Below are 25,871 nucleotides of genomic sequence, written 5' to 3'. Positions count from 1 at the left end.
GCATGAGTTCCCTACCCCCATGACTAAGTTCCGGGGGGTGGAGTGAAACACGTTGGGGGCCAGGCTGAGGTTGCCACTTCATTCACCTCTCTAGGATACCATAGATGTGCGACTTCCAGGGGCTACCCCCTTTGTCTCTTGAATTTTCGCAGGAGACAGGATGGGCTCCATCCCCCATCAGCACTCTAGCAGCATCTGCGGATGCACTGTCTACATGCCCCCCTCTCTACCCAGCCTGAGCGGCACACATACATTTCCCAGGTCACACCTCGTAAATAGGCATGAGTCATGCCAGCAAGGGCAGTTGCGTGGAGAATGGAGATGGAGTGCTGAGGAGGATGTCCGTGGCCCTTGAGGGTGCCCCCTTGTCTGGAGGGGTGACCTGAGGTCTGGGGCTCGGGTGCTGAAAGTATCTCTCACAACACACGTAAGAACCCCTTCCTGGAGGCAGGGCCTTCTTTAACACAGGGCAAAAGGGACAGCTACTTTGGGCACTGTCATTATTTTGGGGCCTAAAGCAGCTGCCCCTTCAAACCCACGCTGACCAAGAATGTCTGAAGCTGGGCTGGTGCCAGGATGAGTGGAGGTAACATCCAACACTGACTGCTTCCGACGCCCTGCTACAGAGAGCACAAGTGGTGTCTCCTGCCTCAGTGTTGTCAGGCTGCCAAGGAGGAGGGCAGTCTGACTCCTCTGTTCTGCCTGTTATTCTAGTCCTGCTATGGACTCAACCTTTTCCCTCACTTCTGGTTTGGTGCTGTTCCCACATTGTCCTGCAGGTTGAGAGGCTGGTTAGGCTGCTAAAGTATAGAGCTCTGACTGAGAGCTTTTACAGCCATGTAGAGGCAGATCTGGAGAGCTCCATGGTATGGGGGGCCCAGTAGCAAGGTAAGAACTATGGCAGGTTCCTTAGTTTACTCACAGTGCTTTGTCTCCCCTTTACCAGCCCTGCATAACATCTCTCCACTCTTCTGATGTTTTGCAGGGCTGTGAGAGGGGAAACAGTTGTGCTGGTCTGCAGAGCTAAGGGAGGGGAGACAGGTGTGATGGTCTGTAGAACTGGGAGAGGGGAGACAGGTGTGATGGTCTGCAGAGCTAAGAGAGGGCAGACAGGTGTGATGGTCCGCAGGGCTAGGAGAGGGATGACAGATGTGATGTTCTGCAGGGCTAGGAGAGAGGTGACAGGTGAGATGTTCTGCAGGGCTAGGAGAGTGGTGACAGGTGTGATGTTCTGCAGTTCTAGGAGAGGAGTGGCAGATGTGATGGTCTGCAGAGCTGGGAGAGGGAAGGGAGGTGTGATGGTCTGCAGGGCCGGGGACAGGTGTGATGGTCTTCAGGGATGGGCACAGGTGTGATGGTCTTCAGGGCTGGGGACAGGTGTGATGGTCTGCAGGGATGCCCATAGCAACAAAGCAAAGCTCAATCATGAGATCTGTGGATCATGGTGGAGTGTTCCTGACAAGAGTCATGACAGAGTTCAAGAGGAGCCTGTGCAAGTAGTTGGAGAGTGCTGGAAAAGTTTTGCTGTGAGAGTGTGGTCTCCCATGGCAACAAGTGAAAAATTATTGCCCAAAAGAAGGAGCTACAGGAAAAAGTGGCTCCACTTTTCCATAGAGATGGGAGTGAAATTGTTCCATGCCTGGAAAGTGGTCAGTTGGGGCATGGTGTGTTTACTTGCCCCAGAAACTGGAATACAGCAAAAGATAAAGGTTTTGAGGAAAAGCCTGTACCTGAAAGCCCAGGTTCCTGTTCCAAACTATTGGCTGTTACCATTGGCAACAGGGAATCCATTTTGCCTACAGGAGTCATTGGAGTGTTTAAGAAGGCTGCAATGTTGCCCTGCAACCATAGGGGTCATTAGCCTGTAAGAGTGCAGCCGAGAACGGACTACGCAAATGTGTTCCTAAAAAGGTATATAGACCTGAATGGGACTTTAATTGTGCCTCTAAGAAGTATAAATAGATGAAAAACAATTAATGAGAAAATACATTATTTTATTTTATTCAGTATAAAGGGATGGTATTTTCGCGCTCGCTCCACCCAGACACGAGAACGGACTACGCCCTCAACTGAAGTGTTCAACACCTGCAAACAGGAATGGTAAGACTGTTCCTATTTCAGGTATGAGAGAGACTGAGTATGTGTTTAAGACCGGTGAAGTGGTGGAAAATTTGGTGAGGAGATCCGCTTTCAAGAGAGACTTGCTGCTGTGAAGCACGGATTAATGCTGAACCCACAGCAAGACAGGTCAGATAAGGATTTGTTTTCAGGCAGTGTGCTGTGTAGCAAGAAGACAAGTTATAAAAATGAATATAATGTGTGGTACACTAAGCTGATTAGTAATGCTGAGGTAAATAATAGGTTAATGCATCCTGCCAAGACTGAAACAGTATGAGTCTTATGAAGTTAATGAAGCATTGTCAGTGTACGGTGGTGAAAGTGTGGTATTGCATCTAGATATGTCAGGGGTGACCACTGAGAAATGTGTGCCATTGCCCCTAGCAACCATGACAGGTGCAACAGAGATGTCTCTGGAGACCTCACAGGTGCTCAGGGTACCTAAGTTTGAGGTTTCCCGGGACAACTGTGGGGCCGCCCCGGCAGGTGAGTTTGTTTCATATGAGGTGAAAAGTGATGTACTAAATATCCTACAGTCTCTAACTGCTAATGTATTAAGGCAGCTTATACAAGGCAGGAATGTTGAGGATGATGATGTTGGGAAATGTATTACTGACAATGTTGATAATGATAGTTGGATGTCTCCCATGGCAACTACAGGCAGTGCCGTAGATTTGTCCCTGGAAATCCTACGAGAACTCCCTGTGTTAGAGCCAGTGGTTGACCAGGACAGCTCTGATACTGCTCGTGTGTAGCATGGACTATCACAGTCTGAGCTTGTTAATGGTAACTTGTGCAGGATGTCTGCTGCCAAGCCACTCTGTATGCCTGTGTCTCTTTGGGTAGATGGAGCAGTGCTATGGAGTTCTGGTAATTGGATCACAGACAGGAAAGACAGGAAAGACAGGTATAGTCTGGCCATAAAGGTACAAGCGTGGTGGAAAAAATTTCTGAAGGTAATAGGGAGGTGGACACTATTGCTGCTGTGGTAAATGGAGAGTCTGCAGAGCCTGTAGTCACTGGTGCGTTGGCTGTTTTGCAGAAGTTTAAACCCCTCTAATCAGAAGGATCGGATAAGCATGCGTACTAGGCCGATGTTTTGTCCACATCAAAACAGATGAGTAATGTTGAGTGTCAGAGTGACAGTGTACTGGAAAATGACTTGGAAAGGCTCAGTATTGCTGAAAATGAGAGGATGAGTATGACACATGCATTTGGCACTGCTCAAGTTGTGTCCGTTACCTCTGAGGTGGAGGTCTCTTTGTGTCTCAGCCTTTGGAGCCTTAGCAAATGAGCCCCTCCATGGGAAGAGCCCCTAAATTTCTGTGTTTAGATGTGGGATGTTTAGAAATAACTGAGATGTTATGGGAAATGTTGGAATTGGTGAAAACCCTTTCTCTGTACACTTGCGTGTATCCACCACAGATGGGTGGCCTGGTACTGCATAGTACCAATCAATGGAGACCGGTGGTACAGGCGACGTTACTACAATGTTGGTTACTTGTGTGGAAAGTGGTCTCACAGTATCAGTATCATAGTGAGTGAACTAGAGTCAAGAAAAATGGAAGAACAGAATGTAGGTGCCCAAATTCCAACAAAACTGGAAATGTCGGAGATGTTACTGAGACTTGAAAACGCAAATAAAGGGGAAATCAGTGCATTACGAACAGACTTGGGACAGTTGTTGACCCGAGTGGAAGAGATGGAGGAGAGAACAGATAATCAGGTCCAGGAACTCCGTAAACTAAAAGAACAAGTTAGAATAACGAAGATTAATCAGAGGAGGATCCTTTATAAACTGGAGGACCAGGAAAATCAAAGTAGAAGACAAAACTTGAGAATTTGTGCTCTCCCAGAGGAAAACCGCAAAGATCTGAGGAAAATCATGAATTCAACATTTAAGTCACTGCTGAACAATGGGGCCGAGGAGCGCCTTAAGATTGATAGAATTCACCGGGTCAGAAAACCAAAAAACTTAGCAGCAGACCGCCCCAGAGATGTCTTAGTTAGATTTCAGAACTATGAAGAAAAAGCAGAAATTTGGGGTAAATTAAGGGGAAGATCCCCTCCAAAATATGAAGGGACTGAGCTTCAAATCTTTATGGACTTAGCACCTAAAACACTGTCTAGGCAACAACTTCTTAAATCACTTTTATAGAAAAAACCAGAACAGCGAATATCAAGTACAATTGGGGATTTCCGGCATGCCTGATAGGCCATAAAGACGGCAGAACCACAAAATTAAGGTTCCCAGAAGAGCTGCAGGAATTCTGCAATAAACTGGACCCACAAGTACCAGAGATACCAGCATGGTCAGATGGAGACAGTCTTATATAAGAAGATAGCCATTAACAAACTCTCCTCAAAGCTTTGAGGAAAATAGAAATTGTTTAACAATGCTGTGGATAAAGGGAAGGGAAAGAGAGGAAGAAGGGAGAAGGAGAAAGAGCAATTGTTTTTTTTTCTTCTAGTTTTCTTCTCTTTCTTTGTTGTTTTCTCTTTCTCCTGAGAAGGCATCATAGCTGGGGGGGTGGGTTTATACCAGGGAGGGAGGGGAGGGACAATGGAGTGAGAACATTGCTCCTCCTCCAGAAAATTAAAAATGGTGGGTCCCCAGGTCTATTCCTGTCTATCGATGCTGAAAAAGCATTCGACAGGGTAGACTGGGGATTCATGATAAAAACACTGGACTTTATGGGATTGGGCCCAAGAATGACCCAGTGGATTAGAGTACTATATAAACAACCGACCGCAGTTATAAAAATCAATGGGGAGTCTTCCCCCTCCTTCGAAATGAAAAATGGGACGAGACAGGGGTGCCCCCTTTCCCCGTTACTTTTTGTACTGTCCCTTGAACCCCTTCTCGCAACAATCTGGTCCAACCCAGATATAGGTGGTATTAGGATTGGGGATGAGTAGCACAAAGTGGCGGCCTTTGCCGACCATTTATTGTTCTACATATCCAATCCGAGGATTACAATGCCAAATTTACTTAAAATACTAAAACAATTTGGAGAACTATCCAATTTTAAAATTAATCTTAATAAATCTGAGATCTTAAATATCAATATAAGTAAACAAGAGGAGCAGAGTTTGTATGAGGAATTCCAGTTCCCATGAAGGAAGGAGGGATTAAAATACCTAGGAGTAAACTTGGTGACTTCCCTGAAGAAAATATATAAAGTAAATTACATCCCTTTACTAGATGAAATAAAAAATGAAATAAAAAAATAGCCTCAAGACCCCTCTCCTGGATTGGGCGAATCAACACAGTTAAGATGGTCTTACTACCAAAGATTACATACAAGTTCCAAATGCTGCTCTGCCGCACCGTTATTTTAAGGTCTTAAATGCCATCATAATGAGATTTATTTGGCAAAATAAAAAACCTAGAATTTAATTTGCAGTTTTAAGACAGGGGAAAAATCAAGGCGGTCTAGCGGTCCCTGATGTTAAAAAATATTACTACGCAGTGGTGTTATCCCGAGTGGTGGAGTGGGCAAGAGAGAAAAGTGAAAAAAGATGGGTTAAAATAGAAAATAATATGAGTGGAGCACGGTTAAATAGAATAGTATGGAACCCTTCAAAATATAGGGCACTAGGAGAAAACACACATGAGATGACACGAAATGCACTTAAAATATGGGATTTGGTTCACAAACAATGTAAATGGAAGTATAATTCACCTTTAATTTTTTTGAAAGATAATGACTACTTTGCACCTGGGAAAAGGATCATGGGAGGGAATTGGATAAAAAGAGATAATACACAATTAAGAGACATAATTATTAAAGGGAAAATTAACACACTTTCTAAGTCACAACAAAACACGGATTTAATGGGGATAAATGAATGGCGCTATCTCCATTTGAAGCATTTTGTTGAGAATTTGCCTCAACCAATAAGAACACGGGACGAACTAATGCCAGTAGAGCAGCTATGCATAGTTGGAAGCGCAAAAAAGGATATTTCTCAGTTATACAAGGTGCTATTGGCAAACGATGAACTGGAGGTACTGCCATTCTTTAAAAAATGGGGAAAAGAATTGGAGTTACTTTAATATAAGCACAAGATAGGTAAAATTTTGAAACTAACACACAGCTCTGCCATAGATAATAAGACGGCTTGAAATGAACTATAAGTGTGTGACAAGGTGGTACGCAACACCAGATAAATTAAGTAAATACCAACATGAGAAATCTCAGGAGTGCTGGAGAGGCTGCAAGGAGGTGGGAACGATGGCCCACCTGTGGTGGAACTGTCCCCAAATTAAAAAATATTGGAAAAAATCTTACAACTAGCAAAAGAAATTACTGGAAAAGTCATACCCGATGATCCGTGAACATGCCTATTCCATGGAATAGAGGGTTCAGTGAAACAATATAGGGAATCATTAGTACCCTATTTGTTGAATGCAGCGAAAAGGCTTATACCAAAAAAATGGCAGGAGGAAGAAAGCCCTAAAATGAGTGACTGGATTAATGCCATTGAAGGAACATACAATTTGGAGAGATTGAGATTTAGTGGGGAGGAAGAAAGAGAGGGGTTGATGGATAAGTGGGGGGGTTGGCAAGAGTTTAAGAAGACGTGGAGGTATGTCGAGGTTATGACTCACAGAGACTAGAGGGGATAAGCTTTTAAAGAGGAAGCATAAATAGAAATCATTGAAACGAGAGGTGGGAGGGGAGGGGGGCAGGGAGGGGAAATAATGAATTGACTAGAGGAACTGTGTTGTGCAGTGCGCCTTTTATATTTTTTGTACTGTAAAATGTGTTTTGATAAAATAAATAAATAATATAAAAAAAAAGAAAGAAAGAAAGTGGTCTCACGTTTCTCCGTGAGAGTACTTCCAGCGGCTGTTTTGTGAGGAAGATGCTCCGGAGAAATCAGAAATGGCAGAGATGTTATAAGTCTCTCCGTCTAATGGTGTGATGGAATGCATTCCTGCTGGTGTAGTCTGAGGTCCCGCTGAGCAGTGGTTGGTACATGGTGTGTATACCATCTAACCCGCTAGACCTCATGTAAAGGAAGGGCCCAGAACAGACGCAGCAGTCGCGGAAATTCTGTTCAGCACGCGCAGCTGCAGATTAACGTACCAAAGAACACAGAAATGGTTAAAGAAACTTGTGTACAAAAATGTGTTGGAAAAGGTCAGTTGGTAGAACTGTCGCTTATGGAGTGTTGGACAACAGGGGGCAATGTGAAATTTTAGGAAGGTCCCATATGGATAAAGAAAGATAAACATTACTTATCGGATTCTGATTTATTCCCAGAAGTGGATTTACTCTCCATCAATTCCCTGCTCTCCATTTTGCAGGGTGTAGGGGATCCCCTCTCTATGTCTGATGCTGGCATCTGTACCCGACCGACAACAGGGCAGCATATAAATGTGACATTTCCAGGTTGCAGCTGCCAGAAAAATTATTGCCTCCTTAACGGAGAACTGGTTCCTCCCTTCACCAACGTATCTATCCCTCTATGTGTTCTGTGAGACACTGATACCTGAATGGCACCAGGAAGAGAAGATGGTCCTAGAATCTGTGCCACCAATGCACATGTGGATAAACCTACAATCCAGGCTGTTTAACCCTTTAAACATCTAACAATCAGCATGGGGGTAAAAATGTTCACCAGACAGAGGCAGACACTGGGGGCTTCAGGAGTCTCCCCTTACGAACTAGTGAGACAAGATCCTGGGATGGGCAAGTCTGCTGAATAACAAAGAGAACCCTCCAGACAAAATCTTCAGATGGGCTATAGCAAATATGGGACCACTGAGCCAATAGCCAATGGGTATAAAAAAAAATAAAACATTTCCGTGTACTCCTGAGCAGTAAGAAACACAAACTGAACTGTGGGTCAAGGGGGTGAGAGGGGCTTTTTAATCTGTTGGATTATGTTTCCTAAGAGGGAAGAACCAATCATCTGTCATGTGCCTGTCCTGGAAATTTTTTTTGATAAAGTAGGGGAATGCTAGAACCTCTGTTAGTCATTTAAGTACAGAGTGGATAGAGTGGAGAGTGATTGGAACCCTTGACTGGTTTTTATTGTGGCCTTTGTCCCAGTTAGGGAGATTTACACTTTCAATATTTCCTATTGAATATTGTCAACATAAGTTGAAGAAAATCCCCAATTTTTAATGGTCACCATAATAGACAGGAAATCTTTCAATGAGGACAGTAGTTGCGGTGACCCTGGTGACTACCAGTGATTTCCCCCAATCTGGAGAAATTTTCTTTCACTTCCTGTTGTCTTTATGGGACAGGGTATGAAGTGAAATCTCCCCATGGGGACATAGATGGTAGGGATTATATCCCTCCCTTACTCTATTTAGAATGAGCAAAAAAAGGTTTGCCTTCTGCTTTAATTTCTATGATTTTTCCTCACATCCTGTCTGGTAAAACTATTTTCAGTAGGGCAGAAATTGATGATAAATCTCTCTCTCTCTCATCCTGGATAGCAATAAAAATGTGATCAAAATTCTAATCTTTCCCAACATTATCCAAAACTAGAAAAAAGTCTTTGGCTTGATATGCACTTTTATTATAATGCAATATGGTTCAAGAAATAAACAGTATATGCAAACTAGCAACAGCAGCCCTTATGACACAAATCCACACTTTCAGTCATTAACTGGATTTTAGCTCATTTCCAGAGCCCTGAAAACAGAGGGACATGAGAACATGTGTTGGCTGTCTGTTTTACAAATAAATAAATTGAGTCTTCACACTCAAAAACAGAAAATTGTATCATACTTAGCGCAATTTTCTTTTCCTGGTGCCTATCCATGGCAACATACTATCACTTGTATGCTGCCATGGAGGCACCAGGAAAAAAGAAAATTGTATCATACTTGTAACTACCGTAATTTTATTTTCCTGGTGCATAACCATGGCAGCATACATGTGATAGTATGCTGCCATAGAGGCATCAGGAAAGCCTTTTAACAGTTTTTTACACTGCTCCTCACCCACTCTTATGTTTGAAAATTACTCCAAGATATGAGAAACCACAGAAGAATCCTACAAAGTGTTTACTTTCTGTTCTGAAACCAATAAAAAATTTTAACACGATCTAAGCCAATCTGGCACAATCGGTCCAGGCAACCTCATATACCTATAAAAACTTCTTATTGCTATCTCTGTGCCTGTTTGGGAATTTTGCCTAACTCAGACAGAACAGGAAGTTAATTTTATTGTATTTTATTTGAAAAAAAAAGAAAAAAGGGGCAATATTCTCAACAGGGACACAGTTGGCATTTAAATGGCATTATTTAATTTTTATTTTGACTGCCATAATTCTACTCATCAGTTCCTTCCAGGGCATGTCATCATTTTTAATTATATTTTAGGTTATTTCCCTAGTCCTGTGGATTTTTTTCCCTTTGAGAATATATTTTGTGAAATTGGGCCTCCTGGAAAGCTGTTAACTTACCAATTTCTGCTATTTAAAATCTGTCAGGTTCTAAGATTTTCTCACTCTATCTAAAAAAATAAATAGCTAATGTTGGAAGAAATTGAAAGACTTGTACCACAATCATACTTTTTAATTTATGACAAGCTTAGCACTGATGTGCAGTTTTAGAATAGACTATAAAAGAACACTTACTTGCGTATCAATCCATTCAGCTCCTTGTGGAGTATGTTGAACCTTGCCATAAAAATGCACAGGAATCGTGTATTCTGGACGGGCTTTTTCCCAGGGGTTTCCATACCTCAGCCAGTCATCTGCCTCTTCCACCTAATTAACAAAATAAAAATGTCATAGAAAACAGTACTGGTAGAGTCGGTAAAAATATCATACTAAATTGGCTGACAAATTCTTGCGAGAACAAATATAAGCAATAACTACGCTGTTGAGCTAATTATTACCGAATTCTTTCCTCGCTTCTAACTTTTTCTGTTTCTAATTTCAATAGATTTTTATTAGTTTTAATCAGAAAGGAAAATACAAACAATAGTACTTAGAAAGGAAGGCAGTATTATACAGTTTTGAACAATATAAACATTTCCAGTTCATCAACTAGATACTTATGTTACTTAACATCACATAACTTCATGTGCCTTTGTACTCTGAAACATATTAGAAATAATTAGAAATCTCCTGGTATTTCCAGATCCTGTAGTTATTATTAGTATATAGAAGTATATACACTTTAGGAGAGTCCCCTCCTTCCGACACCCCTATTGGGTACCTGCTTTGCCCTGGAAGGATAAGGCTCTACCATTTTTGATTAATCAAAAAAGGATCTATAATCAGTACAGATTTCACCTGACTTGTAATAATTTTGAACCGGTTGTGATGATTGTTAAGTGAATATGAGAAGTGGAGGCAGAATAAAGAAAAACAAAATTAAATAACAACAAAATCAAATTATACTAAATAATAATAAATGGAGTGTTCTATTTTGTAAGAATTATCCTAAAGCTCATCCTGTGAGTGTACATATATCAGTTTCATTTATAGTTCTTATAACGATCTTGATTTATACCACTCGGTCCACGGTTTCCATTGTTTGTTCGATATCAGGAGTTTACCTTGGGATGATGCAAACATCTTTTCATATGTGATGTGTGTGTTGGTGGTTAGGATTATTTCTGTTAATCTGGGGGTTTCTTGTGTTTTCCAATGTCTAGTTATCGTTAATCTAGTGCTTAATAAGACTTGAGAGACTATTTTCCTATAGGTTTTAGGGAATAGGTTTATATCTATGGCGAGAATAGCTAGTCCCGATGTAGCTTGAATCTGCTGATTTGTTATTTGTGTGAGTATGTCAAATACCTTTCCGCATAGTGTACGTATTTTTGGACATTCCCAAAGTATATGATATAGAGTGCCTATGTGATTGCAGTTTCTCCAACACAATGGAGAGGTGTTGTGGTCAAACTTGGAGATCCTATATGGTGTTAAATACCAACGCATTAGTATCTTTTGTGTTAATTCCCATAGGTTGATATACCTGGAAGTGGTATATGTAGTCTGAAGTGCCTTTTGCCATTGTTCTGGTGTGAAACATTGTGATAGTTCTCGTTCCCAAGCTTCAATATGGGAGTGTTTGACAAATGTTAGTTTGTTATTTAAGGTATTATAAAATAATGATATTCCTTTGATATTGGTGGATTGTTTTGTAAGGTATAATATTATTCTCCAAGGGAGTTGTACTGAAAGAGGAGGGTTGGTTCTCATAAAATGGCAAATCTGTATATATCTGTAATACTCAGATTGCTCTAGATTGTATTCAAATTGTAGTGTTCTAAATGTTTTCATCACGGGACCTATTCTAAGATCTTCTAAGTTTGCAATACCTAGTTCTGCCCAGTGTTTTATGTGAAGGTCTGGTATAAGCCCGGATAAACTGGTGATAGGTATCTGTATTGAAGATACAGGAGGGGTAGATGATTGGTATTTCACTAAGATATTCCAGGCTCTGAGTGATGCTTTCATTGACGGAGCTAAAAACTGAGTATGGGAAAAATTACGTGGATGGATCATTAAATATTCATACAGATTTTTGTTGGGAGTTTGATTCTCTTCTAATTCCTGCCACCTAGTGTTAGGTGATTCCGGGAACCATGTTCTTAGTTGTGCAGAGACTGGAATTTGGAAAAAAAGGAGTTAGGAACCAGGATAGGAAGTGATCTAAATAGGTATATTATTTGAGATAGAATTACCATTTTAAAAGCGGCAAGGCGTCCTGACCATAGGAGTTCCGATTTGGCTAATTTTTGCAGTTTTGACGGTAAGGAGTTGAGAAAGGGGATATAGTTGGCCCTAAAAAAAACGTCCGGAGATGCTGTTAGAGTGATTCCTAGATACTTCACCCCCTCTTTACACCATGTATATGAAAACCGTGAACAGTGGACCCTTTCCACATGTGGTTCTATACCAATAGCTAGTATATAAGATTTGTTCTCATTAACCTTATAGTATGAGATCTTAGTGAACATTTGTAATTTGTCATGTACTGAAGCCAGGGAAGTTGTCGGGTTTGTGAGCATTAGGATAATGTCATCAGCGAATAAGCTAATGACATGTTCTGATTTATGGGTTAGAAAGCCTGTTATGGATTGGTGTTGTCTGATATATGTTGCTAAAACTTTTTCTGTTTCTAATATCCCTTTTGAGATCCTTCTGAGGTGTCATTGCCAAATCCTGTCTCAGCCACTTACGTCATCAACACAAATCAGCAAGTAAATGGCCAGGACTTAGGCAATGCTTCTTCCTGCTACAAAGCTTTCCACAGAAAGTTTACAGCCTGTCTTCAACCATGGATTGACTTTCTGTGATACCGAACTCTGCAAACTTTCAGATTCACTTGTCTGCAGCCTTTCCTGACCTCTAGCTTGTTTTCTGGTTCTACTTTGAGATATGTCTATGTCTGCCCTGGTGTGGTCCACAGAGCTGCTGCTTAGTCCGGTTTATCTGTTTATCTGGTGCAATCCTGATGCATGTTCTCTCTTCCATTGATAAGAACCTCAAAATTGGTATTTTAAAGGCAGTTGAAAAAAGAGAATTATATTGTTAAAAAGATATTTATTTCCATATAAGAGTAAAAATGTATGAATAATGATAAAAAATACAGAGTTTAAACAATTCTGAAGTGGTATTCCCCAGCTACTTGCTATTCCTCCATCAATATGAAATACGATGGTGTATGGTAGATGGGGATGCGTTTTGAAATGTACAAGGATAAACAAAATCTTCTTCAGGGAATATACCACTTCTGAAAAATAGGATAATTACATTTTAAATCGACATTTTGTGACTTCTGAATAGCATGTAATCTGAATGCATTATTCAAACACTTATGCCCTGTACACACAGTAGGATTTTCCGATGGAGAAAGTGCGATCGGATTGTGTTGTCGGAAATTCCGATCGTGTGTGGGCTCCATCGGACTTTTTCCGTCGGAATTTCTGACACACAAAGTTTGAGAGCAGGATATAAAATTTTCTGACAACAAAATCCAATCGTTTAAATTGCGATCGTGTGTACACAAATCCGACGCACAAAGTGCCACGCATGCTCAGAATAAAAAAATAAATAAAACGAAAGCTATTGACTACTGCCCCATTTATAGTCCCGACATATGTGTTTTACGTCACCGCATTCAGAACGTTCGGATTTTCCGACAACTTTGTGTGACCGTGTGTATGCAAAACAAGTTTGGCCCAAAATCCGTCGGAAAACATCCGATGGATTTTGTTGTCAGAATGTCCAATCAATGTCCGATCGTGTATACAGGGCATTACAGTATTTAAATCATTTTTAATGAAAGCACTCCTTTAAATGCAGAGAGAAAAAGCTATATCGTCTGTGCAAGGTGCTCTTCATAACATACAAGGACTGACCGATAATATCCAACCTTGTGGCATCAATATAGAGGAAGTTATTGCACTATGGGAGAAGAAGGAAAAAGTATATATAGATCTATATATATATATAGATCTAGATATCTATATCTATATATATATAGATATAGATATCTAGATCTATATATATATACAGTATCTCACAAAAGTGAGTACACCCCTCAAATGTTTTTAAATATTTTATTGTGACAACACTGAAGAAATGACACTTTGCTACAATGTATGCTACAATGTAAAGTAGTGGGTATATACTTGTATAACAGTGTAAATTTGCTGTCCCCTCAAAATAACTCAACACACAGCCATTAATGTCTAAACCACTGGCAACAAAAGTGAGTACACCCCTAAGTGAAAATGTCCAAATTGGGCCCAAAGTGTCAATATTTTGTGTGACCACCATTATTTCCAGCACTGCCTTAACCCTCTTGGGCATAGAGTTCAGTAGAGCTTCACAGGTTGCCACTGGAGTCCTCTTCCACTCTTCCATGATGACATCACGGAGCTGGTGGATGTTAGAGACCTTACGCTCATCCACCTTTCGTTTGAGGATGCCCCACAGATGCTCAAAATGGTTTAGGTCTGGAGACATGTTTGGCCAGTCCATCACCTTTACCCTCAGCTTCTTTAGCAAGGCAGTGGTTGTCTTGGAGGTGTATTTGGTGTCGTCATCATGTTGGAATACTGCCCTGCAGCCCAGTCTATGAAGGGAGGGGATCATGCTTTGCTGCAGTATGTCACATTACATGTTGGCATTCATGGTTCCCTCAATGAACTGTAGCTCCCCAGTGCTGGCAGTACTCATGCAGCCCCAGACCATGACACTTGCACCACCATGCTTGACTGTAGGCAAGACACACTTGTCTTTGTACTTCTCACCTGGTTGCTGCCACACACGCTTGACACCATCTTAAGCAAATAAGTTTATCTTGGTCTCATCAGATCACAGGACATGGTTCCAGTAATCCATGTCCTTAGTCTGCTTGTCCTCAGCAAACTGTTTGTGGGCTTTCTTGTGCATCATCATTAGAAGAGACTTCCTTCTGGGATGACAGCCATGGAGATCAATTTGATGCAGTAATGCAATGCTGGCAGTTCTCATACGTCTATTTCCCAAAAACAACCTCTGGATATGACACTGAGCATGTGCACTCTACTTCTTTGGTCGACCATGGCGAGGCCTGTTCTAAATGGAACCTGTCCTGTTAAATCGCTGTATGGTCTTGGCCACCATGCTGAAGCTCAGTTTCAAGGTCTTGGCAATCTTCTTATAGCCTAGACCATCTTTATGTAGAGCAACAATTCTTTTTTTTCATATCCTCAGAGAGTTCTTAGCTATGAGGTGCCATATTGAACTTCCATTGACCAGTCTGAGAGTGAGAGCGATAACACCCAGTGTAACACACCTGCTCCCAATTCACACCTGAGACCTTCTAACACTAACGAGTCACATGACACCGGGGAGGGAAAATGGCTAATTGAGACATTTTTACTTAGGGGTGTACTCACTTTTGTTGCCAGTGGTTTAGACATTAATGGCTGTGTGTGGAGTTATTTTGAGGGGACAGCAAATTTACACTTATACAAGCTGTGCACTCACTATTTTGTCACATGAAAAGATATAATAAACGATTTACAAAAATGTGAGGGGTGTACTCACTTTTGTGAGAGATACCCTATATATCAATGCCTGGGAAGATAGTGAATATCAATTCCATGGGATACTGGAACAGCTGAAATGATATTCCTCTCAAGGAGTCAATCAATCGCTGGCCCAGTAAACACATATACGCAAAGAAAAAAGCTTACTAATAAAGAGCTTTATACCTTTCATATCTCCACTATCTAATTGCAGAAAGAGCAGCACATAGGGGTCTGCCCGCTATCCAGCTAAGGGTCCTTGCTCTGCTGCAAAAGAAACCAACCACATCAAACGATGTGGAGGAAGGAATGGCGCCACCCACGATCCCCGGCGTCCCCATATACTGCGCATGCGCGAAAGATCGACGGCGCTCGTAGCCACGTCACATCCGGTCTCCGCAATGACAACATTACAGGGGTCATCTCTTGTCTCCCCCCTATATTCACTCTGCATGAGTCTCCCACCAATAGATCCTGCTTTTTTATATGTGATCTGTGGGTTTTTTGCAACCAAGTTCCCAATAATTGGGTCCTCGATAAAAATTGGCCAGTATTTCATGAGAATCTTTCTCACTTTGTTATGTTTATTGGAGTATCTTAGTATAATCCTAGTAATGTCATCCTTCTCACTTTTCTTTATATTCTTGACAATAAGATCCTGTCTTTTGGTGTCTTTTACATGATTGAATGCCTTTTTTAATGATGATTTTGTATAGCCTCTAGCTAATAGTCTCCTAGTTAATGCATCAGCTTGCAATTGGAAGTCTTCCTCTGATGTACAATTACGCTTGATGCACAAGAATCTCTAGATTTTTCAGAATCTGAAGATGAATAGTATCCTTGGTATAGGAAGTCCATGACGTAAGGTCTCAGGTGATGACCAATCACCTGGCTGATTCCTTCTGAAATACACCCATTACCGAGATAATGAGTCTTCCAGGTGGATTTTGTATGTCTTTGTGTACCTTCGGGAGTGCATCATGGTAGGGGTACGAGGATGCTTAGTGCAAACAAATTCCCACATGTCACTTGAAATTATTCCTTTATTTCGAGCTTTGTCTACTAGTTGATAGAAATCCTGATTGAATCTATCAACTAGGGACAATGAAATCTTGTGGTAACACTTTCTGTTATTTAGGATTCTGGGATAATATAATAAAAACATGCACACTAGTAGAAAATGCCCAGAAGACCACCATCTCAGCGTGTCTTCTATCGATAGATGCTGAAAAAGCATTCGACAGGGTGGGATGTCTGTTTTTGGAAGAAATTTTAATTCAACTTGGGATTAGACTAAAGATGCTCAATAAAATTATGGCACTATATTCCAATCCCAGGGCAAAAATATGACCGAATGGAATGCTTTCTTAATATATAGAAATATCAAACGGTACTCAATAAGGATGTCCCTTGTCCCCAATGTTATACATATTAGTAATGGAACATCTTACCACAGCAATACGGAGAAATGGGGATATTCAAGGGATAAAGGTTAAAGGAAAGGAGTATAAAATGGCAGTGTATGCGGATGACTTGTTAGTATATGTCACCAATCCAATTGTTACAATACCAAACCTTATACAGGAATTTAAAAGATTTGGGAGAGTAAATAATTTTAAAGTAAATTATGATAAATCAGAAATGTTAAACGTATCTCTAACAGGTAAGGTGCAAGAACTTCTTCAAAAGGATTTTTCCTTTAAATGGCAAAAAAAAGCAATAAAGTATCTAGGGATATTTATTCCAAGGGACCTGACTCAGTTACAGAAATTAAATCACTCTGTGATAATTGGTAAAACTATAAAAGCTCTGCAAAGATATAATAAGATAATTCATTCTTGGATAGGAAGAATTAATGTAGTAAAAATGGATATATTGCCTAAATTACTATACGTATTTCAAGCCATACCCATAACCCTTCCAAAAAAATTAATAACACAATTACTTAAAGTCACAGGAAGTTTATTTGGACTCAAAAAACACCACGATTAAAGAGGGAAATCTTAATTAGAATAAAAAAGATGGAGGTTTGGTACTGCCCGACTTTGCAATGTATTTAAAGGCTGCATCTCTGATAAGGTTAACCACTTAAGCCCCAGACCATTTGGCTGCCTAAAGACGAGAGGACTTTTTACAATTTGGCACTGCGCTGCTTTAACTGGTAATTGCGCGGTCATGCAATGTTGTACCCAAACAAAATTTCCGTCCTTTTTTTCCCACAAATAGAGCTTTCTTTTGATGGTATTTGATTGCCTCTGCGATTTTTATTTTTTGCGATATAAACAGAAAAAGACCAAAAATTTTGAAAAAAAAAATGATATTTTCTACTTTTTGTTATAAGAAAAATCCAATAAACTCAATGTCTTTGGTAAAAAAAGTCAACAAGTGTATATTTATTGGTTTGCGCAAAAGTTATAGTGTCTACAAACTAAGGTACATTTTCTGGAATTTACAGAGCTTTTAGTTTATGACTGCCTATCTCATTTCTTGTGGTGCTAAAATGGCAGGGCAGTACAACCCCCCCCCCAAATGACCCCATTTTGGAAAGTAGACACCCCAAGGAAATTGCTGAGAGGCATGTTGAGCCCATTGAATATTTCTTTTTTTTGATTCAACAATGACAAAAAAAAATACATTTTTATAAAAAGTTGTCACTAAATTATATATTGCTTACACAGGGCATGGTTATATGTGGAATTGCACCCCAAAATACATTTAGCTGCTTCTCCTGAGTACGGGGATACCACATGTGTGGGACTTTTTGGGAGCCTAGCAGCACACAGGGTCCCGAAAACCAAGCACCGCCTTCAGGATTTCTAAGGGCGTACATTTTTGATTTCACTCCTCACTACCTATCACAGTTTTGAAGGCCATAAAATGCCAAGATGGCACAACCCCCCCCCCCCCAAATGACCCCATTTTGGAAAGTAGACACCCCAAGCTATTTGCCGAGAGGCATGTTGAGTCCATGGAATATTTTATATTTTGCCACAAGTTGCGGGAAAATGAAAACTTTTTTTTTTGCACAAAGTTGTCACTAAATGATATATTGCTCAAACATGCCATGGGCATATGTATATGTATATACCCCATTTTGGAAAGTAGACACCCCAAGCATAGGCGTGCGCACGGGGTGTTCTGGGTGTGCCTGGGCACACCCTAGTGTGTGTCCAGAGATCTGCTGTAAGATGGTGCAAGAGACTGTATAGGGAGCTGCCTGTGAGACAGTTTCCCACTGAGCAGTCAGGGAGGCATGGAAGAGCTGCTTAGTGCTTTAAACTGTAATGTAATGTCAGTGCTTGCAGAAAGGAGCTGTCAAAACTCGGGGCCGATGTCGGGGGTGGGCAGGACCAAACAGCTAACCTATCAAACATGCTGATGTTGAGGGCTGGGCGGGCCGCTCCGTGTATTTGGCTCCACCCCCTTTCTATCAGCTATTAATTACCAGCCAATGATTGTGCTGCTTAAGAAAGGGAGCGGGCCATATACACGGAGCAGCCCGCCCAGCCCCTATTCCTTTGGCTGGTGTTTGATAGCTGATAGAAAGGGGCAGAGCTGTCAAAACTCGGGGCCGATGTCGGGGGTCGGCGGGACCAAACAGCTAACCTATCAAACACGGTGATGTTGAGGGCTGGGCGGGCCGCTCTGTGTATTTGGCTCCACCCCCTTTCTATCAGCTATTAAACACCAGCCAATGATTGTGCTGCTTAAGAAAGGGGGCGGAGCCATATACACAGAGCAGCCCGCCCAGCCCCTATCCCGTTGGCTTGTGTTTGATAGGCTAGCTGTTCGGTCCCACCCACCCCCGACATCAACCCCGAGTTCTGACAGCTCCTCTCTGCAAGCAGTGATATTACATTACAGTTTCACGCACTGAGTGGCTCTCACATGCCTAGCTGACTGCTCAATGGGAAACTTCCCCTCTCCTAGATCAGTGCTGCCTATCAATGCCCATCAGTGCCACCTATCATTGTCAACCAGTGCCACCTGTCAGTGCCCATCAATGCCACCTGTCAGTGCCAATCAGTGCCCACCAGTGCCACCTAACAGTGCCCTTCAGTGCCACATGTCAGTGCCAATCAGTGCCCACCAGTGCCACCTGTCAGTGTCAATCAGTGGCCACCAGTGCCAGCTATGAATAAGCACCATGATGGGGCGTGAAACATGTTAGATATCTTTCCTGTTCCTCCCTGTACATGAGGTGACTGCATTTGGATTTTATTTCTTCATATCAATAAAGATGCCTTCTATGGTGTGCGGCCATCCAGGATCTTTTTCTTTCCTCATGCCCACCAGTGCCACCTGTCAGTGCCAATCAGTGTCCACCAGTGCCACCTGTCAGTGCCAATCATTGCTCATCAGTGCCACCTGTCAGTACCAATCAGTGCCCATCAGTGTCACCTGTCAGTGCCAATCATTGCTCATCAGTGCCACCTGTCAGTACCAATCAGTGCCCACCAGTGCCATCTGTCAGTGGCCATCAGTGCCACCTGTCAGTGCCAAACAATGCCACCTATAAGAGACAATCAGTGCCAAATAGTGCTTCCAATCAGTGCCACCTGTCAGTGCTGCCTATCAGTACCCATCAGTTTTACCTATCAGTGCCAATCAGTGCTCATCAGTGTTTCCAATGAGTGCCCATCAGTGCTGCCTATCAGTGCCACCTTTCAGTGCCAACTAATGATATAAATCCTTGCCCATCATTGCTGCCTATCAGTGCCCACCTGTGCTGCCAATCAGTAAAACCTATTAGTGCCAACCAATACCAACCAATGCCACCTATCATTGCCAATCAGTGCTGCCTATCAGTGCCACCTATCAGTGCCAATCAGTGCTGCCTATCAGTGCTTCCAATCAGTGCCACCTATCAGTGCCCATCAGTGCTGCCAATCAGTGTTACCTAGCAGTACCATCTATCAGTGCCAACCAATGCCATAAATCAGTGTCCATCAGTGCTGCCTATCAGTGCCCACCTGTGCTGCCAAACATTGAAGCCTATTAGTGCCAACCAATGCCACCTATCAGTGCCAATCAGTGCTGCCTATCAGTGCTTCAAATCAGTGCCACCTATCAGTGCCCATCAGTGTTGCCTATCAGTGCCCATCAGTTCTGCCAATCAGTGTTGCCTAGCAGTGCAACCAGTGCCCATCAGTGCTGCCTATCTGTGCAGCCTATCAGTGCCCATCAGTGCTACCTATCAATGCCCATCAGTGCCACCTATCAGTGTTGCATATCAGTGCCCATCAGTGCCACCCATCAGTGCTGCCTATCAGTGCCAATCAGTGCTGCCAATTAGTGCCAATCGATGCCATCTATCAGTGCCACCATGCAGTGCCTATCAGTGCTGCCAACCAGTACCGCCTAATAGTGCCCATCAGTGCTGCCTATCAGTGCCCATGAGTGCTGCCAATCAGTGTCACCTATCAGTGCCAATCAGTGCTGGCTATCAGTGCTGCCTATCAGTGCCTATGAGTGCTGCCTATCAGTGCTTCCAATCAGTGTCCATCAGTGCACTGAGTGTAGGGATGGGCAGCTGAACTCAGCAGCTAGGCATATTGTCTATGGGGGCTGGCCTGGTGGGGCACAACTGAAATCCATCTGTTTATTAATGCCACAAGCCGATCTTTAGTATAATAGGTAATCACCACACTACTATTTACAATAAACTACTGGAGGTAAATTAAAAAAGTGTCAGTAAAAGGCCTGCCGCTAAGCACTGTTATGTGTTCCCACACCACATAAAAAAAGGGCAGCACTAACTTACTAATCAATAACTTAACAATAATTGTGGAACCCTCTAATGTATGGAAATCTCAATAAACTTCAAATTACCACAATACCGGTGATATGTAACATCACATATAATATACATCAAACTGAAAAAATAAATACAAAATGAAACTTAGCAGGGATGGTGGAAACCCCTCCTAACTCAGCACAGGGATGGTGGGAAACTGCCATTCCTCTCCTTGACAGCGAGGTGTGAGGTTGCTAGTTCCTTTGCTCCTGTGCTTCCAGAGACCAGGGGCTAGAGTTGCTCCTCTGCCCCAGGAGTGATGCAGGATCCTGGGGAGGACCCTGGTGGAGGCCCCCTGGATAGGCCTCAGCCTGTGGACGACACTGGGCCTGGCCCAAGGAAAGATGAGTCCCTGTCTGCCTTTAGACGGAGGGTTATTGAAACACTGAAGTGGATTGAGAAGGAAGAGGAGAAGTTGGTAGCTTTGAAAAATGAATTTAAAAAGAAAAAGCAGATTTGTGCCAAAGTGTTCAGCAAGAAAAGACCGGCTCTGAGGCCTGAGCTGAAAGAACTTGAACAAGCTCTGCGGAAGCAGAAAGAACTGGGGAGTTTCTCTGAAGGAGAATAGTGGAGCATTAAAGAAAAATATAAGAATGAAGAAAGATTCAGCCAAATGAGAAGAGGAGCCGCTTCCTGCATGGAGGGTGAGGAGACCAGTGAGGAGATGCAGGTACAGACAGCAGAGAGTGAGAAAGTGGGCCCGGAGGATGAGCCCAGCTCTTCAACACCTCAGACATCTGCTGAGTCTTCAATGGTGGAGGCCTCTGTCCCCTTCACTGCCCAGCAATGTGGAACACCTGAGCAGGAGGTTGAAGGTTCTGCCATGCTGGATTTCATCAATAAACTTGAATCCACTCCAGGTGTGGCTTCCCAGGATGGTGAGGAAAAGATGGACGCCGTTCCTAGCCCTGTGGAAGAAAGACTTGTGGAGAGACAAGGTGCAGGTACAGTGTGTGTGCAGGATGATGGTGTGAACTTTAATGACAATGTGCTTGTTGAGGGTTGTATTGCTGCAGGCAGTCAGTCCAGACCCATAGACAATGTACAACATGCAATAACATCTGCTAATAACTGTCAGCTTCAGTCTGCAGAGAGGTCCATGGACAATACAGAGACTTTGCCTGGACCAGGCACAGCGGCTGTTCCTGTGAATGGTGGAGGAGATGCTGGGTGCAGTAGTGCTACAACTTTCCAGGAGTCTGCAGCAGCCATGACTGTGATTGATCCCAGAAAAGAAACCATGTGCTCGGGGGAGGGGGAGGGTCCTGCCTCTAATCAGAAGACTGCTATCACAGCTGATTCAGACTCTCTGCCAGCAGGTTTGATTGTGTCTAAGGACAAGACTGCAAATGCTGCTAGTGTAAGAAAAACTTATGCTGGTGTTGCTGCTACAGGATCTGGGAAGGGGCAGCAAGCAGGGAAGGAGCATGAAAATGTTTTATCTTTCTCCCTGTTTAAAAGGAGGAATGTTGTGCAGTTAAAATGGGAAGGCGGTGGAATCCCCCCACATAGGAGGACAGTGGTGGATAAGATTCTACAGATGGGGTTTACACCCACAGATATCTTCACCCTGATCAGTCCGGCAGGTTCCTATGAATATGATTTGTCCTTTATCCGTCCGGAGTCTTTGGACATATTTTGGGAGAAGTATGAACACATGTGTAGGGGCCTGCCGGACTGGAAAGGGCTCATCCCAAAGTTTGTTTCACGCCAGCCCCTCATTAAAATGGTCACAATTTTGGTCCGCAATGAATCCATACCGCAAGGGGATTTATCTGTATGGTTGAGGAGGTATGGAGACGTCCTGAGCCCCCTAAAAAAGATTTTAGATGATCGGGGAATATGGACGGGGGGATGGTCTGTGCAGCTAAAATTAAAAGTCGTTGACAATGTTGTCCAGCATCTGCCATCCTCAGCTTTCCTGGGGAGGGACAGGCTGACCATCTTCTATCCAGGCCAGCCAAAGCTCTGCAATAAGTGTGGTGATAAAGGGCATCTTGCATCCTCCTGTCCAGTGATGAAGTGCTCTCTGTTTCAGGGTATAGGACATTTGGCGAAGGACTGTAATATTATCAGGTGCAATCTGTGCAATGCGGTGGGACATCCTTACAGTCAGTGTCCTGAGGCAATGCATAACAATCCTGAGCTCATGAGAGAGTTCTTCCACATGGACATGGAGGATGCTGGGATCTCAGCAGCTGGGGTGCCTGTGAGTCCATCTGAGTCTGTGCCAATACCTAATGTGTCTCCCCAATCTGCGGTGCCCCAGTCTGTGTCTCCCCAGTCTGTGCGTTTACCTAGTGTGCCTGTGTCTTCTGTAGGTAAGGTATCAGTTGCCAAAAATGTGTCCAATCCTTCTTTGTCTGTGTCTTCTAAAATTGCAGAGGCAGCAAGAGGTGCTGAGGCAGGTGCGTCAGGTGTGGTGCCAACCCCCCTCCCCCAACGCTGCAGGGTTTCTATTGAGGATCGTGGGGTGCAGAGGAGTGGGGAGGATGGTGGAGAGGCTGGCCTGGTGGTAGATAAGGGAAGGGGGGAGGGGAGGATAGGGGTGGGGAGGCTGTTGAGTCTGGTTTGTCTAAGGATGATATGGAGTGGTTGGAGGATAGGAGGAGGAGGGGTAAAAGAAGGAAAAAAAAAAATCCTAAATTTTTGCCTTTGGAAAATAAGTTTAAGGTCCTTTCAGATGATGAGGATGAATGGGACTCATTCAGTTCTGCATCCTCTATGGATGATGAGTGCCAGGGTGCAACGAAGCGCGCTGGTTCTCCAGGGAGAGGGAGTAGTCAGGCTAAGAAACGGCTGCCTCAACTACCCTAATGGCAGTTCCCACTCCGTTAAAAGTGGCAACCATTAATGTTGCCAGCTTAAGATCAGTAAGTGCTCGTCATATGGCCTTATTTTTGCTCAGCGAGTTTGATGCTAACATTTTGTTTTTGCAAAAGACCCATCTGAGTAGTCTGGCCAATATACATCTGGCAAAGAAGGAGTGGAGACGTGGTCCCTCATTTTGGTCTCTTGCGGCCGAGCCTTACAGTGGAGTTGCAGTCCTTTTTTCTGGTATGGTAACGTGCCAGCGGGTAATTGAGGTAGAGATAGGGAGATGCATGGTCTTAGACGTCTCTGTGAAGGGGCAGGACTTGCGCCTGATTAACATCTATGGTCCCCAGACGAAGTGGGACAGGAAATGCCTCTTTACAAAGATTAAGCCTTTTCTTTTTACGGCCCAGCAGGTTATCTTTGGAGGTGATTTCAACACCATTACTAGGTCTAAAGACAGGAGAGGTTTCAGAGATAAGCTGGGCTATGACACCCTTTATCTTAAAGCGGGGTTCCACCCAAATTTTGAACAATATCTGTATGTATTCTCTTCCTTGCCTAGATGCTGACATGCCGTTTAAAAAAATTTAAATCGCCGTAATTACTCCCGTGGGAGTAGGCGTGTTTCTAGCCTCTCCCAGACTCCTGGGAGCTAGTCTCAGGCTTCCCAGGATGCCACTGAGCATGTGCGGGAATGAGCGGTGAATGCTGGGAGCACAGCATTCACTATATCCAGGAAATAAATGCTTGTGGGCTTCAAATGCCCACAATGAAGATGGAAACTGCCTGCAGTGAATAATATAAGTTATTCTTTCCGACGAAATCTGACACAGGCAGACATATTACACACAATATGTGAGTATGTAATGCTGAGAAGAAAAGTTTGTGAATGAACTCAAAAAAAAAAAAAACGATGGATAGGTGGACCCCCGCTTTAATGCGATAGTTAGGGAAGCAGGTCTGGTAGATGCGCACATTAAGCGCTGCCCAGACAGCATGGGGTTCACTTTTCAGCGAGGTAGTAGTCAGAGTAGGATAGATAGGTTTTTTTTAAAGGGAGACTCCGCTTTTTCGGCACCTGTGTGTCGGGCAGTGGAGTTTTCTGATCACTGTATTCTATCTGTGACTCTGAATGCCCCAGACATGCCACCTAGGGGGAGGGGTATCTGGAGATTGAATTCGGCCCTCCTGGAAGACGAGAGAGTAAAACAATCCTTTGAGGATTTTTTTCAAGCACAGGTAACGATCCTAGACTTTTGCAACAGCAAGTCAGAATGGTGGGAGCTTGTTAAACAGCGGACTGTTGGGCTTTTCAAGGCCATAGGAAGAAAGAAGCAGCAAGATAAGTATAACACCTACCAGCGTTTGCGGAGGAAACTTGACCACCTTGTTTCGAATGGAGGAGATTCTGGGGCAATCTCTGAGGTGAAGCTCCTCCTTAGGAAACATCATTATGACCGGCACGCCTCTTTGGTTCAGGAGAGGGATTATGGGAAATACCATTCGCCTGACCCTTACCAGAACTGTAAACAGAGCGTAGCAGTTAAGACGGTCAATGGCCGGAGGGACAGTACGGGCTCTCTGACGAAGTCTAGGTCAGGGATCCTGGAGGTTGTCAGGTCATACTATGCCGATCTCCTGGGAGGAAGGAACCTTGATCGGACAAGGATGTTGGGTTTTTTGGACTCTACACCAGGACTGGAAAATAATGTTCCCTTGATGAATTTGACAGATGAAATCACTGCAGATGAGGTAATCCAGGCTATTGATAAACTAGCCATCAAGAAAACTCCAGGGCCAGATGGTTTGACAGCCGAGTTCTATAAATGTTTTAAGACGATCCTGGCTCCCTACCTTGCAGAGGTTTTTAATGGCTGTTTGAATGAGGGTTCTCTCCCTCCCTCCATGAGGCAATCTGCAGTGATCCTTCTGTCAAAGGGTAAAGATCCTTCGATGATTGGGAATTGGCGCCCCATTAGCCTTCTTAATGTCGATAGAAAGATACTGGCAAAGATTTTCTTCTGGCGATTATCACCAGTTGCAGGCAGTTTGTTATCCCACCACCAGCACTGTTCGGTCCAAGGTAGAAGCACTTTCTCAGCGGTGTTAGCTGTCCGGGAGGCCTTGGA

General features: G+C 43.1%; 1 protein-coding gene across 1 annotated transcript in view; it reads right to left on the bottom strand.

Moving 5' to 3' along the window:
• PYGM (glycogen phosphorylase, muscle associated) overlaps positions 1 to 25,871 on the bottom strand; it is a 1,234,135-nt gene that overhangs the window by 701,965 nt on the left and 506,299 nt on the right. Inside the window, exon 5 of the mRNA XM_073605061.1 lies at positions 9,727 to 9,858. Within this exon, the coding sequence (XP_073461162.1) occupies positions 9,727 to 9,858 (132 nt within the window). The remainder of the gene's footprint in view (positions 1 to 9,726; positions 9,859 to 25,871) is intronic.

The sequence above is a fragment of the Aquarana catesbeiana genome, linkage group LG11 (genome assembly GCF_042186555.1).
Source record: "Aquarana catesbeiana isolate 2022-GZ linkage group LG11, ASM4218655v1, whole genome shotgun sequence".
NCBI classification, from domain to species: Eukaryota; Metazoa; Chordata; class Amphibia; order Anura; family Ranidae; genus Aquarana; species Aquarana catesbeiana.
The sequence above is the reverse complement of the archived record's forward strand: the minus strand, read 5'-3'. Positions and strand labels throughout refer to the sequence as shown.